Source organism: Pipistrellus kuhlii, unplaced genomic scaffold (genome assembly GCF_014108245.1).
Source record: "Pipistrellus kuhlii isolate mPipKuh1 unplaced genomic scaffold, mPipKuh1.p scaffold_m20_p_1, whole genome shotgun sequence".
NCBI classification, from domain to species: domain Eukaryota; kingdom Metazoa; phylum Chordata; class Mammalia; order Chiroptera; family Vespertilionidae; genus Pipistrellus; species Pipistrellus kuhlii.
In genome coordinates, this window is record NW_023425404.1 from 74,804,848 (window position 1) to 74,821,122 (window position 16,275).

General features: G+C 39.6%; 1 protein-coding gene across 1 annotated transcript in view; it reads right to left on the minus strand.

Annotated features, from left to right (window-relative positions):
* The window catches only part of SLC25A21 (solute carrier family 25 member 21), a 497,159-nt gene that overhangs the window by 121,992 nt on the left and 358,892 nt on the right, over positions 1-16,275 (minus strand). The window contains exon 3 of the mRNA XM_036452249.2: positions 10,330-10,413. Coding sequence (XP_036308142.1) covers positions 10,330-10,413 — 84 coding nt within the window. The remainder of the gene's footprint in view (positions 1-10,329; positions 10,414-16,275) is intronic.

Here is a 16,275-nt window from a genome sequence, read left to right on the forward strand (position 1 = left end):
GTGGACCAGTGATGAAAGTAATCAATTGGGTGATTAAACAGATTCTAAGCAAGAACTGAATAAAAGCTTATCATAATTAATTGTCATGAACTCTCCAATGGGACCTGACTCATAAGATTTACAGAGAAAATGTAGCAATTTAATCTAAAAGCAATTCAATTGTAATTAAATACATGTATGTGTATGTGTGTATATATAACTTCTTATGTTCTTTTAATTTCTGAGGAAAATAAAGTGAGATCAAATTTGCATATGACCAGGAATAGAAGATCCTACCAAAAGATAGTATATTGAATGGTGTAATTCCACAAAATCAGAGACACTAGATGAAATCAATGACAAAGATGAACTATTAACTCCTTTAACTTTGTCTATGGTATTTCAAGTAATGCCTAAGTTACTTCCTTCAATAAGAGAATTAGAAAAAGGTAGAAGAATTTGTAGGAGATTTTCTTTCTCAGCCTCATCTGGAAATGTTCAGTTTAACCACTACTAGAAAAAGGATTTTGTTTTTGGTAAAGACATTCTTTTTCCCGAGGTGACTATGATTCCAGCCCATCAGAAATCCAGAATAACTCAAAATATTTCCAGTGGGATATCTCCCATAGACTATGGAATCTCCTCACCTCCCATTAACACTCTATAAAACATGGGCCATGACTATCTGCTCAGGCTCTGAACTGAGACACAAACCTTCCCGAAAGACAACTACTTCCACCCAAACAACTGGCCCTCCTTTCCTCCTTGTCAGCACTGAAAGCCGAGAGAGGCTGTGTTTGGTCTCTTAATCAGGCCTTGCTGACGGGCTGACATCCCTGCAAACGTTTTCACTTACTCTTTGGCAACAGTTAAATCCTTGCCAAAGGCCAGTCAGTAATTCAGAAAACACTGCTAGTAAGAGGCTGGGGGAGTCAGAGTGTGACTGTCAGCTAGCAATCTGTGGTGATGACAGGAGGAAAATCTAGGAGCTGAAACCATTTTAAAGGTCACTCTGTGGGCAGAACTGAAGACCTCTGATTTAGAAAAGGAAACAGAAACCTGGGACATTGAAGTGCTGAGGATGTGGCTTTCTGAGCACTCTGAAAAGTCATTATCCACTCCTGATTATAAAAACTGCATTACAGACTAATATAGCTTAATTAACAACTATTTGCCTTAGCACTGGTGTAAAATAATCTGGTAAAATAGTATACCAATAGTTCAATTGCTCAGCTTTTAAAAAAAATATTGAAATAAGCTACTGTCTATGCTTCTTCAATATTCTTCATCCCAATCCTTTATCCTTTCATTTTCAACCTTGATTTGCTAAGTAACCAGAGTTTAAAATTCTTAGTAACACAGCATAAGCTTTCTGTGAAAAGCAATTATATGCATACTAGAGGCCTAGTGCATGAAATTCATGCATGGAGCTGGTGTGTGTCCCTCAGCCCAAGCTGCACCCTCTCCAATCTGGGACCCCTCATGGGATGTCTGATATGGAATCCCTATGAGATTGGCCTAAATTGGCAGTCGGACATTCTCTCACAATCCGGGATCCTAAGCGCTTTCCTGTCTGCCTGCCTGATTGCCCCTAACCACTCCCATGATGACCTGATCACCCCCAACTATTCTCTCCTGCTCATCTGATCTCCTCCAACTGCCTTCTTCTGCTGGCCTGATCTCACCCCTAACTGCTTGCTCCCACACCGGCCTGATCACCCCTAACTGCCTCTGCATTGGCCCCGTCACTGTGGTTTTGTCTGGAAGGAAGTCAGATGACCGGAAGATGTCCAGTTGACCCAATCTAATTAGCATACTACCCTTTTTAGTATAGATATATTTTATGACTGCAAATTTATGAGGATAATGTTCTAATGTATTTATAAACTAGTGGCCTGGTACATTAAATTCATGCATGGGGGTGGGGGAATGGAAAGGAGATTCCCTCAGCCCAGCCTGCACTTTCTTCAATTGGGAACACCTTGGGGAATGTCTGACCACCTGCAATAAGACATCTCTCTCACAATCTGGGACCACTGACTCCTAACCGCTCAATTGCCTGCCTGCCTGATCACCCCTAACTGCCTCTGCCTGCCTGATCGCTCCTAACTGCCCTTCCCTCTTGGCCTGATCTCACCCCACAACTGCTCTCCTCCACTGGCCTGATCTTGCCCCAAACTGCCCTCCCCTGCCAGCCTGATCGCTCCTAACAGCCTCTGCCTTGGTCCCCACCACCATGGCACTGTGCAGAAGGAAGCCAGATGTCTGAAAGATGGCCAGTCGACCCAGTCTAATTAGCATATTGCCCTTTTAATAGTATAGATAGATTTTATAGGATAGGATTGCTTAAATGGGAGGAAAAGCTATTTTCATCAGGAGGAGCTGCTCTTGAGAGACAAAAAAACATTATCCCTATATCTGGACTGATAGCCAGCCATATGCACTATACTGCCAAACCAGTCATTAAAAAATTGAACTGCTTTCTTACACCTTACACCAAACAGTTGTTGCCCTTAAAACCCCTCCTCAGCTGATTAGGTTTTGATTGGTCTGTTTCTATGCTAGTCAGCGTCAAAAGCTCGGCCTCCTAGGCAGCCATTGGCTCCTCACACTTCACCCAGATTTGGTTCTGATTGGTCAGTTTCTATGCCAGTCAGTGTCTCCAGGCCTATAAACGGGCCTGATCAGGGAGGTGAGGCTGATAAGCAGCCCCAGAAGAGGCCAGAGAGAAAGAGAGGCCAGGCCTTGAGAGAAAGAGAGAGGCAAGGGCTGATCAACAGCTGTCATGGAGGCTCTGGATCAGACCCTGCTTCTCCCTACAGGCCTCTCTTCGGGCCTGATCTGCAGCCACCTCAGCAATCAGTGCTGGGTCACAGCGCCCACAGCAGCAGCAGTCAGTGTTGGGTCACTACAGCAACCCAGCACTGACTGCTGGTTGGTCAAGCCTTTGGTTGTTTTGGATGTTATGGACCCTGGGTTTTTATATATTAGGATAATTTTTAAAAGAAACACAGATTATTCAAGAAAAATAATAGTAGGCCCATGCTTGAATTTAGATCACCTATTTTCTCTTTAAAAAAAAAACAAAAAAACAAAAACAAAAACAAAAAAAAAACAGAAGAAGACTTAGAAGAAGAAATGGCTTCAGTCTACTTGATGTCATACATATTCTGGACCAAGGTCCCTCATTATGAGACCTACCAGACAGATTTGCTATAGTTTATTCCCCAAATTCTCACATTCTGTGTTATTTTTTTTTTCCTGGCTTCATTTTTTCCCCTAGCTAAAGAGGACACTTGTGCCATCATTCAGAAGCTCAGGCAAGCAGGGCTGACCTCTGCAATGTGTCAGCAGAAGTAGATGAAACTTCACACTCTCCTCCTCCTCACATAACAAAGGAGTAGAAATGTAAAGAATAGCATGGTGACTATAGTTACCAATACTTTATGGTATACTTGAAAGTTTCCAAGAGAGTAGATCTTAAATGTTCTCGCCACACACAAAAATATAGTAATTATGTGAGGCAATGGAAGTGTTAACCAACCCCATTGTGGTAATCATCTCTCTCTCTCTCTCTCTCTCTCTCTCTCTCTCTCTCTCTCTCTCTCTCTCTCTCTCTCTCTTTATATATATATAAAGCCAGCACATTGTACACCTTAAACTCACACAATGTTACATGTCAATTATATATCCATAAAGCTGGAAACAAAACAAAACAAAACAAAACAAAAGAGCACTCAAGGAAGTTCTAGTGGGTCCCAGGAAGGGCCTCTTTGGTAAAACGAAAAGGAAGGGAATAAGGCACTCAAGGCACTAGGAAACTCATCACAGAAGTCATAGTGCACATTTGGAGCCTGGCAAACAATGAATTCACTGGGGGCAAACCCAGCCAATACCCAATGATCCACACAGACTTGATTTGCACCACAAATTATCCTTTGAGGGGCCTGGAGTACATTCTATAATTATTCATCAGAGTGGAAATATATTGGTTAAGGGTCCACAGTGACCCATGACTCGGATGTATGTGAATGCCACTGGATCTGTAGGCAGATAAGAAGGAGCAGCCCCAGGATCTGGGGAACAGTAATGCCAAGAACCACTCGCTTTCTACTGTTTGGCAATGCTGGGTAGATGAATTGGTTTCTGTTGGGTGATGAAGGGGAAGAAAGAAAAAGCAACAGCACCTACTGGGCCTTGTAAAGTTGGAAGGTGGTGAAGCCGCTGATTATTCAAATAACCAATATTCCTGGCTGTGGGTTAGGTTTAGCTCCTCCCCTGTCTCTTCACCATGGTCCTCTTCACTTCCAAACAGTGAGGGACAGTTTCCATAGACTAGTTTACTCAGGGGAGTTTCTATACCAGTAGGTTTCTCTACTTTCAGAGGTCTTCCCTATTTTCAGGGTGGTTTTCAAAGGCACCTGGCCACGTTAGATTACATGTCACTTTTTAAAAAGTAGAGCCACTAAGACACCAAATGAAGCCAACGATCTCGGGGTGATTTCACCTGCAAAAAGAAGGTCCAAATCTTACCAGGTTGTTGTTGATTTTGAGTTGTAGACACTCCACTTCCTTTGTCTGTGTCAAAAGCCACTCATTCCCTTTCTTAATGAAAACAAGAGGGAGTGATTATACCTCCCGGGGCTGTGCCATTTATGCTGTCTGAAAGGCACTTGAATGAGTGGCACATTATCTCACACATCTGGAGTTTACCAAATTAGCCAATTATGCTGGAGCTCATAAAACAAGGCCTTAAATGTCATTTAACTAGAAAATATTATAATCACCAAGTGGTCTGATTGTAAGATGATACTTGGGGCAGCATCAGTGGTTACAGAAAACAAATCATGAAACAAAACACAGTTCAAATGCCCCCCAAATGCAACCACATATTTTCTACTTTCTGAAGAATACCGTATTTCTGAAGGCACCAGCAATCAACATGTTTCTCATTTGAAACTAAGTTTAATCTGACCTAGTCGTTTCCTTGTTATTTGCCTTCGGCAAACCAATGCCTGAGAATTTTTCTCATAAGAAAACTGAGGAGCATACAGGATGAGAATAGACTGATGGAAAACCATGCATGTTTCAGAAAGATGGAGCTATCTGCAAGGGATGGGCAACGATTGGATTAAGCCTTGAGTTATTAGAGATTTGTGGTGCTGCTTCAGAATCAACAAGATTTGGTTGACTGAACATATACTGGTCTCTCAGAGCTTGCAGACTTCACTTGAAGGAGATTAAAGCTGCTCTAAATTGCTATGTGATTTGAGGGAAGGTATATACCAAAGGTATTTAAAAATTGGGGTTTTATAGCCACTACATCCACACTATGTTCTTTACATTCACTAAACACCAACAAAATTTGGTGTTTAGTGAAAGGTGATAGAGTGTAAGGAAAAAACCAAGGTATGCCAGTAACACCTGGGGGACTTCGGGCAAGTTATTTATTTCTCAGATCTTCAGTTACTTCATACAAAAGACAGACATAATTATGCTGTGTTGAGTTGAGAACAGTGCAGTGTTGAGAATCCTATATAATAAAAGGTTAATATGCAAATTTACTGAACTGTGGAACTACTGGTCACTATGATATGCACTGACCAACAGGGGGTAGATGCTCAATGCAGGAGCTGCCCCCAATAGTCAGTACACTCTCCAGGGGGAGCACCACTCAGCCAGAAGCCGGGCTCATGGCTAGTAAGCACAGTGGCAGTGGTGGGAGCCTCTCCCACCTCCAAGGCAGTGCTAAGGATGTCCAACTGACAGCTTAGCTCCTCTCCTAAACTGTCAGTCACATCCCCTGAGGGCTCCCAGACTACAAGAGGGCACAGGCCGAGCTAAAGGACCCCCTACAGTGCACAAATTTTGTGCTCCAGGCCTCTAGTCATGAATAAAAAGTCCCTAGCATAGTGCCCGTACATTGAAGAAAATAAGCATTCATTTTTTGTCTTTACTTATGTCACCAGGATATCTTAAATTTCTTTTTATTTCAGGAGGAATGGCCACCAGGCACTTTCAGGGGAGGGAGAGTAAGGAGGTAGGCAGTCCTAGGTGTGTTCTTTTTAAAGCATATTTATAATCCCCTCACCCATCTGGGAATATCTCAATCACTTGCTTTAGAGGAAGGACAAGTATGAAAGAGACTAGAAAAACATCCACGAGAGATTCTGGAACCACTGGAAATGAGGCATGATGCATGAACTCATGGTAAACAGAGACACCAGCCAATTTTGGCAAGAGAGTACAAAACAAACCTTATTGGTTTTAAAGGTACCTAATCAATTTAGTTAAATCTTTGTATCTCTCTGGGCTCACAATTACAGTAGATGGACTAGTTATTTATTTTTGTTAAATCAGAGAAAGATGAAGGATCATGGTAACGAAGAGGTACTCTCAATAGTGACATATGCAAATTGACTGAATGTCCTTTCCTCTCCTCTTTTTTAGATAAAATAGTGATGACCTCTTTGGTAAAATCTAACTAACCATGATGATTTCATATTATGGAAACCCTTACTCAGAATTTGGAAGGTGTTTATTTTTTACTTAAATTAATTTCACCTCTGTAAAGCTGGGTTGAAAAAAACCATGTCTTTAATAAAAGTATTATGTATATATGATTTTATGAAGAAAAAGAATATCAGAAACAATAAAGGGTTTTGGACCCTGGTGAGTGAGCTATTGTCTCTAGGAAATGTGAAATCTGGGGAGAGAGGTGCAGAATTGCATCTCTAAGAACCATTACTTCACTTTATTACAGAAAAGAGATTGGATATATGTTCAGATTCTAAGTGTCTTAACAGAGTTTAATGTTTTCTAATGATATAAAAGGACTAGCTTTCAAAACCTTGAATTTGAAGGAGATAGAAATACTCAGGAGACAGGAGTTCTCCTAAATATGCTAATAATCAAATGGACTGGTGATTCCTCCTTGAGGAGCACAGACCAAACTGTTGTCCATGTACCCGAGCGACAAGAACATTTTTGAAAGCTCAGTGTACTCTAAAAGCCAAGTAAGAAAATAAAAAAGAACTACTTTTGGGAGAAAAAAAAAAATTCAACTTGGTATGTGTTTAAAGGCTTTCTTTTCTCTTTAACCTTAGGCAATGAAATGCTCTTACTCTGTATCAAACATAACAGGCAGCTTTTTCTCTTACAAATATTTCCATCTCTAAGAGACGAGTGTTCTGGCTTTTGGCTAACATCATGTCCATATCTAACGGCAGTACAGACAGAATGCCAATTTGCTATAGAAGCAATTATACATACAGTCTAGGAAAAGGCCAATTTTATTATGCTAGGACCACACATACTGTATGTTTGTTATATTATTTGATATCAAAGCAGAAACATCAAATTCTTCCTAAAACACACATGAAATGAAGAGCCTGGCTAAGGAACTCCCACATCTAATTCAAAGATATCTGTTACAGTTTACAGAACTTGGCAAAAAGAGACACGTTTATTGATTACATAATACACTATGACTTATTTAATATATCTTGGGTAAAATGAGCATAATTTTGATGCGAATTGCTATAATACAGGTACACTATCAATGTATGACCCTTAGGTATCACATCACCAGTGTAACAGCAAGAACTTGCCAATCCTACGTGGTGACCTCAAAATATTTAATCAGGTGTCAAGATTATTATCCTAACTTAAGAGGGTTGGTCTATAGCAAGAATTATCATCTCTGTTTCATTTTGAATTACGTATTATGATGCTGGTGTGATTCATTCTCTTGTCCATTGCGCAATTGCTATCTCTACTCAGTGCCAAATACAGGCCTCAGGGATATAGAGCTAAATGAGACACGGCCCTTAGGGAAATACATTCTTGAGGTGGGAGAGGGGAAACAGAAAATGAACACAATAAATCAGAGCAGTGTATGCTATATTTTATATAGCATATGTAAATAAAGACTCATAGAGAAAGCATGTGGTAGAGGAAAGACTGTCAGAGAGAGTGAAACTGAGGCCGGCCTGGAATGAGGAGCGGCAGTTTCTTGTGTGGATTAGGGGGCTGGCCCTTCAGGAGCAGGGAACAGCATGCAAAGCCCCGAGTGTGAGAGAGCAGGGGCTGACACGTCTGCTGTTACGGGAGCAGATGTGTGAGTGAGACGAAGGGATGCCACGTTAGAAGGGCTCCGCTCAGCATGATGAAGCGGGCGTATTTTCACATCTCCCCAGATACTCTAGATAAAAAAATGAAAACAGCATGATACTGGGTAGAGATAGATACATTAATAAGACAGAACAGGAAGAAGAGCAACAGAATAGGAAAATTAGTTGGCACATGTGAAAGTTTAATATAATAGTGAGTTAAAGGATGGATTTTTCAACAAGTGGTGTTTGGACAATTGACTAACCACTTGAAAATAAAATTTAATTCCTATCTACCACACTGAACATGAAAAAAAATATTCTTATATGGATGAAAGATTTAAATGTAAAGTACCAAAAGAAAATGTTTATAATCTTGGGATTAGGGGATGACCTTCTTTTTAAATTTGACATCAAGATCACAAAGCAAAATTTACAAAGCAAAGCAGACAGATATAATCACAATCTTCAAAAAATACAAACTTTTGAAAGGCATAAGACACTATAGTTGTAAGAAAAAAAATGACAAGTTAGGAAAAATATTTGTATTATATGTAATGGTCAAAAGATTAGCGCCTATAATAATATACTGAGTTCCTACAAATCAATAAAATCCAATGGGCAAAGGACACAGATAAGCAATTCATGAAAGAAATGATACCTTATGATACAAGAGTATGCTCAATTCCCATTACATCAAAGGAATACCATAGTTTTACTTTTCACCTATTAGATGACAAGCAATAGATTGCATGTGAGGGACAGATATCATAAATAATGATTATAATGCCCAGGGTTTGACAGGGTATGGAAAATGAGAATTCAAACACTAAGGGTATGAAATCATTATGTCCCTTTTTGCAAGATAATTTGGTAAGATCCATATCTTTATCATATAGAAATATATACATAGCTACACAACAATATTTATTGCACTGTTGTTCATAATAGTGAAAATCTGAAAACAACCTAATGGTCCACAGAAAGCATTAATTTAATAAATTGCAGCAGGTAGATAAATAAATTATTATGTTGTTGTTCAAAAGAATATACTGGCACGGAAAGATGTTCATGATATATACTTAACTGAAATAAACAAATAGCATAACAGTATCCACAGTACCATCTGCCAAAAGAGACAGTGAACTACAGCAGTTAGCAGCATGAGTGTTGGGCTCAAGTAGACGTAGACTTGAGTCCCAGCTCCATTGCTTACCAGATATGTGAAAATTATTAACTTCTTTGAGTCTTGGTTTCTTCATTTGTCCACCTGGAATGGATTCTGATAGGACTTACCTCTCAGAGTTAAAAGGAGAATTTATAGTACATAGTGAGGCTAAATATACTACAGTTATTAGTGTTACTGTTACCATTTTTCTATAATTACTTTCAACCAATTCTCTTATGAAAATGACTTCAAGAAATGCAGTCTCATAACCTTTGGAAGATTATGCTGGATAAAGTCTTTAACTGAATTTATACATCAAAGACAATTTTAGCTTATAAAACCAAAATATTGCATTATTTGTTCACCTAATGAATTTGACTCATCTATTTCTGATGTAGATCAGTTTAATCGACTATTTGTAAACCACAATACAAATAAGGACCATGTTTGAGCAATATATTTAAGAATCAAAATAAGGAACTGTTATGTTTACACAGGCCAAGTTATTGAAAACTCAAAGAAGTCTCAAATTAGAAATTGGCACAAATTAGAAATTGTCTTCAAGTGATCAAACATCAAACTGATGTTTTTATGGTATTTCTATTGCATACATATCCTTTTTATGGTAATTTCTATTGTACACATATTTAATTTTCAATCATATTATCAAGAAAATCATCAAAAAGTAGAAAGGTTGCCAAAATCGATTTGGCTCAGTGGATAGAGCATTGGCCTGCAGACTGAAGGGTCCCAGGTTTGATTCTGATCAAGGTCATGTACCTTGGTTGCGGGCACATCCCCAGTAGGGAGTGTGCAGGAGTCAGCTAACTGATGTGTCTCTCTCATCGATATTACTGTCTATCTCTCTTCCTTCTTCTCTGTAAAAAATAAATAAGGCACTCCTTTACACATTTTCCCCTAATAAGACTAGGAATATGAATTACTACATGACATATTTACTCAAAAAGAGTAAATATGTCATGTAGTAATATATTTAATTGCATAGTAATATATTTATATGCAATTAAATATATTACTACATAGAGTTTATACATGAAGAACCATACATACCCTTCTGTTCGGAAAATTGTTCGAAAGCTGTCTCCTAAGCTTTTGTAACTGTTTGGATCAGTTGAACATCTCTGAATCTGGAACCTAAAAACAAAATTAAACACACAAAAAAAGATCCAAGTTAAAGATTTTGCCAAATGGTTTTTCTCATTTTTCAGTCTTAGGAAACTCAGCCTGTTCAGATTAATCCAAAAATATTCCTTTTTTTTGCTATAGATTTTATTGATTTATTTTTATGTACCCTTTACCTTATTTTTGTAACCTTTAAATTATTATATTCCTCTGTACTTTAATAGAAACTGTAGAAAGAGTTTTTCCCATCTGTTGCTTAGCCAGACAGATGCACCCTGAGGCATGTATACTTTTTTCTTTTGTGAAAAACATACACAGATGTCATCAATTGCTTTAATGTATAATTCAGAAATCTGAAGATGCACATGAAACAAAGAAGTAGCTCTATTTCTTATCTTAATTAGTGCCCCTTGATAGTAATTTAAGACAAAGGTTAACAATACAGAGCAGCTAATGTGGCCTAACTTGGATCCCGACTGAATTTGGAATTCATTCTGGCAGAGGCCTGCACTTAGAGAGTTGGCACTGCAGTGTGATACAGTTCACACTCACTCCTTCATGATGGAGCAATTGGTCATTGTGGGCAGTTCAGGCTACCTGGATCTTTACAGAAGTACAATGCTCTGCATACAATTGGTACTCAAAAGAGTGTCCCATTTTGGAATGCTAAATTCTTTTTTCTCCTTTTCTGGGTATGATCATGCATCCTGGAACTCAAACCTTCAAAATATGGAAGTTTTCAGTATGAGGGTAATTTTGTATTTTACCCTGGGGTTTGTTTCTAAAGAAGAGATTTATGACAAGTGTTTTCATTTCCCAACGTCCCCATTGTTCTGTTTCAGGTTTCTTTAATCTGCCTACTCCTTGTGTTTAACTTCCTTGTCCTAATTCTGAATTAAGGCCCTTATCCCTTCTGTTATTTCCTCCATAATTTTAGCAAGCATTTAAAACATTTTGCAAAAGCACCCCTCATATTCTCCAACTTGAGATGTTTTGCTCAGATTGTTGCGTTTATGATAGGAACACAACTTATACTCCTCTAGGAGTGATTTATTTTGAATTTCTAGACCCCAGGGAATTATGTTGAAAACTGATACATATATCACAGAAAAGAGTGAATAATTACTCTGATTGAAGAGGTTGAGCATATGAACAAAACGAGTATATGATAAGATTGGAGAGGATTTTGTAAAGTACAGAGTTGTTGAATGTGATTGTTTAGGAGACTATCCTTTCTGAAATGAGGGAATTAAGTCTTCAGCAGAGTGCTTGGCCCATATAAGCCCATAAAAAATAGTTATTTCCTCACTGGGTGGATTAGAAGGAGAGCATAGAGGGCAGAACATGAAATCAACACAGTAGTTTAGGTGCAGACAAGAATGTCAGAATATGAATGGTGGCAACAGAAATGTAATAAAAGGGATGAACTTGTCTGGTAATCCTTTTTCCTTTAAAATAATGGTTCCATTTTAAAAATAATATAATCATCATGACTCCTTTTGAGCCTCCTCAACCTGGCAAGTAATATTCCACAATACTAGACCTACCATTGTCAAAGTTTAAAATGTCTTAGATAATCATGCTCATAATGGTTTTGCTTGTCAAACTTATAAGTCTACCAGCATGATAATTTTAAAAGGTTTGTTTCTAGCCAAGAATGATATCTATACAATGTAAATTGCATGAAGCTTATCAGAAGATAGTGGATCAGGACAGATAAGTCATTTAAATTAGCCTGGATCCAGATGTGCATCTGGTGTGTGTATAACCACTGGCCTAGAAGACTCGGTAAGCAATTCTGTCTAGAATCAAGAACATGATCTGGTGATCAAATAGACAGACCATGTTTGGTATTTCTGAACTATTGCGTGTAGATGATAGAACAGAATCTCCATTTCTGATTTGCACATTTGTAACCTATATTCATTGTTGAGTGTGAAACATTTTCTTATGTCTAGTTGGGAAATCCAAGACTCTTCTCTAATTGTTCTTTTGCTTCTTTAAAAATTTTTATTGATTTCAGAGATGGAGGAAGAAGTAGAGAGAGATAGAAACATCAATGATGAGAAAAACTGACGGGCTGCTTTCTGATCCCCTCCTACTAAGGATCAAATAACTTGAAAATATTTTGTATATTATAAAAGTGTCACATGATCATAGATTTTTCTCATTTATAATAATTTTATTATTTGTTTACCTATGTCAAATTTTTTTCTAGATGCTTCTCTTTCAAATGACCAAGTATTTTTTTTTTAAATTGCCATATGACATAAAATGCTACAGATTTTATAAAAACTCAGGACGTTAATTTTTAAGAAGCACAGTAAACAAACAACAAAGGAGAAAAAAATAATTAGCAGTATATCCAAAATGTCAAGTAGCATCAGTACCATGTGCCCAGGTGTTCATCAGAGGGAGCAATTACCACTTCCTGAGAAGGACCAGAAAGGATTTCAAGAAGGAGAAAGGATTTGAGCTGGCCCTGTAGGATTCAGAGAGGTGAAAGAGCAAGCTAGGAGAAAGCATTTTAGGTGCGAGGAGGGGAGGAACATAGGCCAGTGAGGAAAGTAACTTTCAAAAGAAATGAGGGAAAAGAGCCCAGCACAGCAAATGGCATTCGCTAGCTTCCTTCAGGGCAGGTGCTACATTCAGTTGCTGGTGGCATTCAGTTGCTCAGGGTGGGTGGAGACCTGAGAGGGGGAGAGGAGGGTATGTATAAAAGTCAAAGTCCAATACAGGTCATTTGACTTTTTCCTGCTTCTTAGCTGAGCACTTCAGCTAACTCTGCAGGGCCACTTCACAGATGTGTGCCTCCGGCCCCAGAAGGGACTGTGAGTCAGCAGAGGGCAGAGGCATTGCCTGGAAAGTGTCCTGCTGGGGAAGAGGCATCAACTTGGTCTATGATGTCACATAATTGGGTAAGGCAGGCCTTCTGTTGTCTTAAGCAAAGACAAACGCAGAGTACTACAGTTATTTTATAATTAACTAGTTATCTAACCTGGAAGTCTAGGCACTTCCCTCACCTGTTGCAATTTCTTTCTTTTTTCAGAATCCGACAGATGGTATTTCTAATCCACTATTTATTAAGTTGATAAGAATTCTTGAACATTTATTATGTATTAGGCACTCAATTATTTGAGGCATTACAAAGAAGTAAGACATAATCCTGCCCTTTATTATTATTATTTTTTAAAAATTTATCATTATTGTTGAAAATACTACAGATGCCCATTCCCTTCCCCCCTCTCTCTGCTGACTCCCTCCAATCTGCTCCCATGCCCCACCCCCAGGCCTTCACTGCACTATTGTCTGTGTCCCTGGGTTATCCTATATAATAAAAGCCTAATATGCAAATTGACTGAACAGCAGAACGACTGGTGGAAAGACTGGTTGCTACGACACCCACTGACCACCAAGGGGCAGATGCTCAATGCAGGAGCTGCCTCCGGCCAGCAGGCTCCAGGCCAGCCAAGGTGGGTGCCAGCAGGGGCCCCTCTAATTACCCCGTAGGTCTCCCCACAGAGGGAGGCCATTGGCCATGACAGCAGAAGGGAGGGCCGGCAAGTGGGCGGAGCCAGGCCAGACAAGGCAGGTGTCAGTGGGGACCCCCCAATTGCCCTACTGGTTGCACCACAGATCAGCCCTGATTGTTGGCTAGGTCTAGGGACCCTACCTGTGCATGAATTTCGTGCACCAGGCCTCTAGTATATACTGTATATAAGTTCTTCCGTTAATCTCCTTCTACCCCCCTCCCCGACTCTGCTCTGAGTTTCATCAGTCTGTTCCATGCTTCCATGTCTCTAAACTTACAGTTAAGGCGAAGGAGTTAGGGCAAATAGATGATTACTATATGCAAGGAATAATGTTTAGGAACAGTATTTCAGAATATTAGATGTCAGCCAATGAGTTTTATTGGTACTGAATTAACACCAGTATCACTCTTATTGGAGATGATTTATAGGTGGACTGTGGATGACAGAAAACAATATGACATAGAGACAGTGGACTAGAGAGGGAAAACAGGAGGTTTATCTTTGGGCTAAATATCTGTGATTAAACTTTCCCCACCCACATTGGAGCAGACAGCAAAGAAAGTCAGTGGAATCCTTGAGGAGTGCCCCATTTAGAAGTTGACTGTCTGATGAGTGATGCTATGCTAATTACCAACAGGAGTGGCAACATCAAAGCAACATCACATGAGAGAGTCCACAACAGCCTGTCAAGCAATGCAAGAGGATGGCAGGCATGGTAAATACTAATTCCTTGGTAAGGCCTACGCACCACTCTTTACTGCTAAAGCAACTGGAGGTCACATTAAACAGGCTAAGGCAAGAACAGCTATCTCTTCTATTGCACCTTTCACATACTGGGTGTCTACACTCTTCAGCGAAAGTACATGCAGTATTTTTTTAAAATATGTTTTATTGATTTTTTACAGAGAGGAAGGGAGAGAGCTAGAGAGCTAGAAATATCGATGAGAGAGAAACATGGACCAGCTGCCTTCTGCACACCCCCTACTGGGGATGTGCCCGCAACCAACATACATGCCCTTGACCAGAATCGAACCTGGGACCTTTCAGTCTGCAGGCCAACGCTCTATCTACTGAGCCAAACCGGTTTCAGCTACATGCAGTATTTAGTTCCACTGCACATGACTTATTGTGATCAGAGTTATCAGTTCTTTCTAAGGAATCTGTTTCAAGTTGATATGATTACAGTGCATTTTGGTCAATCATGTAAAACAGCAATTTTCTTCTTCCTCTCCACTACATTTCAGCAACTTAAAAGTCTCTCTTAGGCTGACATTTTACATCAGCATTTTCCAAGATGCATTCTGTGCTAACAAATTCTCTCTCTGCTTGAGGAGACAAATTTCCAGTTACGTAACCCAACTGTTTGTAAAATTACAAAGGCAAAGCCACACCACACTTGACTGTAGTTAGAAGAAAAGGTTGGACCTTTCCGTGGTCCTAATAAAAGCAGTTTAGACATATCTGAGACTTCCATATGACTAACTTCTTTTATTAGAAGGAAAAATCGCTGCCAAATTGGCAAATTGGATGATGAAGTGTAACACTTGAGAAATGTTCAGTGCCTAGCATCAGTCAGAATAAAACACAAGGGAAAGGAGGGCGGCTCAAAGCCTGGTCCCATTGCCCAAGAGCCAGCAATCCCACCCCCCGGCTGCCATGCCAGGGCCCACAGTACTGCACACCCTACAAATGGGAGGGAGAAGCCCTATCAGGTCAAGGAAAGGCTGCTCAACATTCACAAAAGCATATTTTAAAAACCAAAGAATGATCTCACTTACTAAAAGAATTTTCTCTAAGCGGGTCAAGAATCATAGCTACAGCATTTCCCCCTGAGCTAACTGTGTGCTTAGTCAGTGATACCAAACTTTAAACTAGTTTGTTGCTGATTCTCAGCACAGTTAGAAGTGCCGCTGTAGGCCAGAGTGGTAGAGCACTTCTTAAGATATGGCTCTTAAGAAGTAAAGAAGATGCTGAAACCGGTTTGGCTCAGTGGATAGAGCGACAGCCTGCGGACTGAGGAGTCCCGGGTTCGATTCTGGTCAAGGGCATGTACCTTGGTTGCGGGCACATCCCCGGTGGGGGGTGTAGAGGAGGCAGCTGATCGATGATTCTCTCTCATCGATGTTTCTAACTCTCTGTCTATCTCTCTTCCTCTCTGTAAAAAATCAATAAAATATAGATATATTTTTAAAAGGAAGTAAAGAAGATGTGGTAAGAAGTAAAATGGCTTTGCTGCCTTAGTAGCCATAGGATGAGGTTGTTTGAAAATTAATTTTTTAATCTATCATCTTCTTAAAAAATACTAAGGATGTCAGTTGGAGTCCATTCTTGGAGGAAAGGC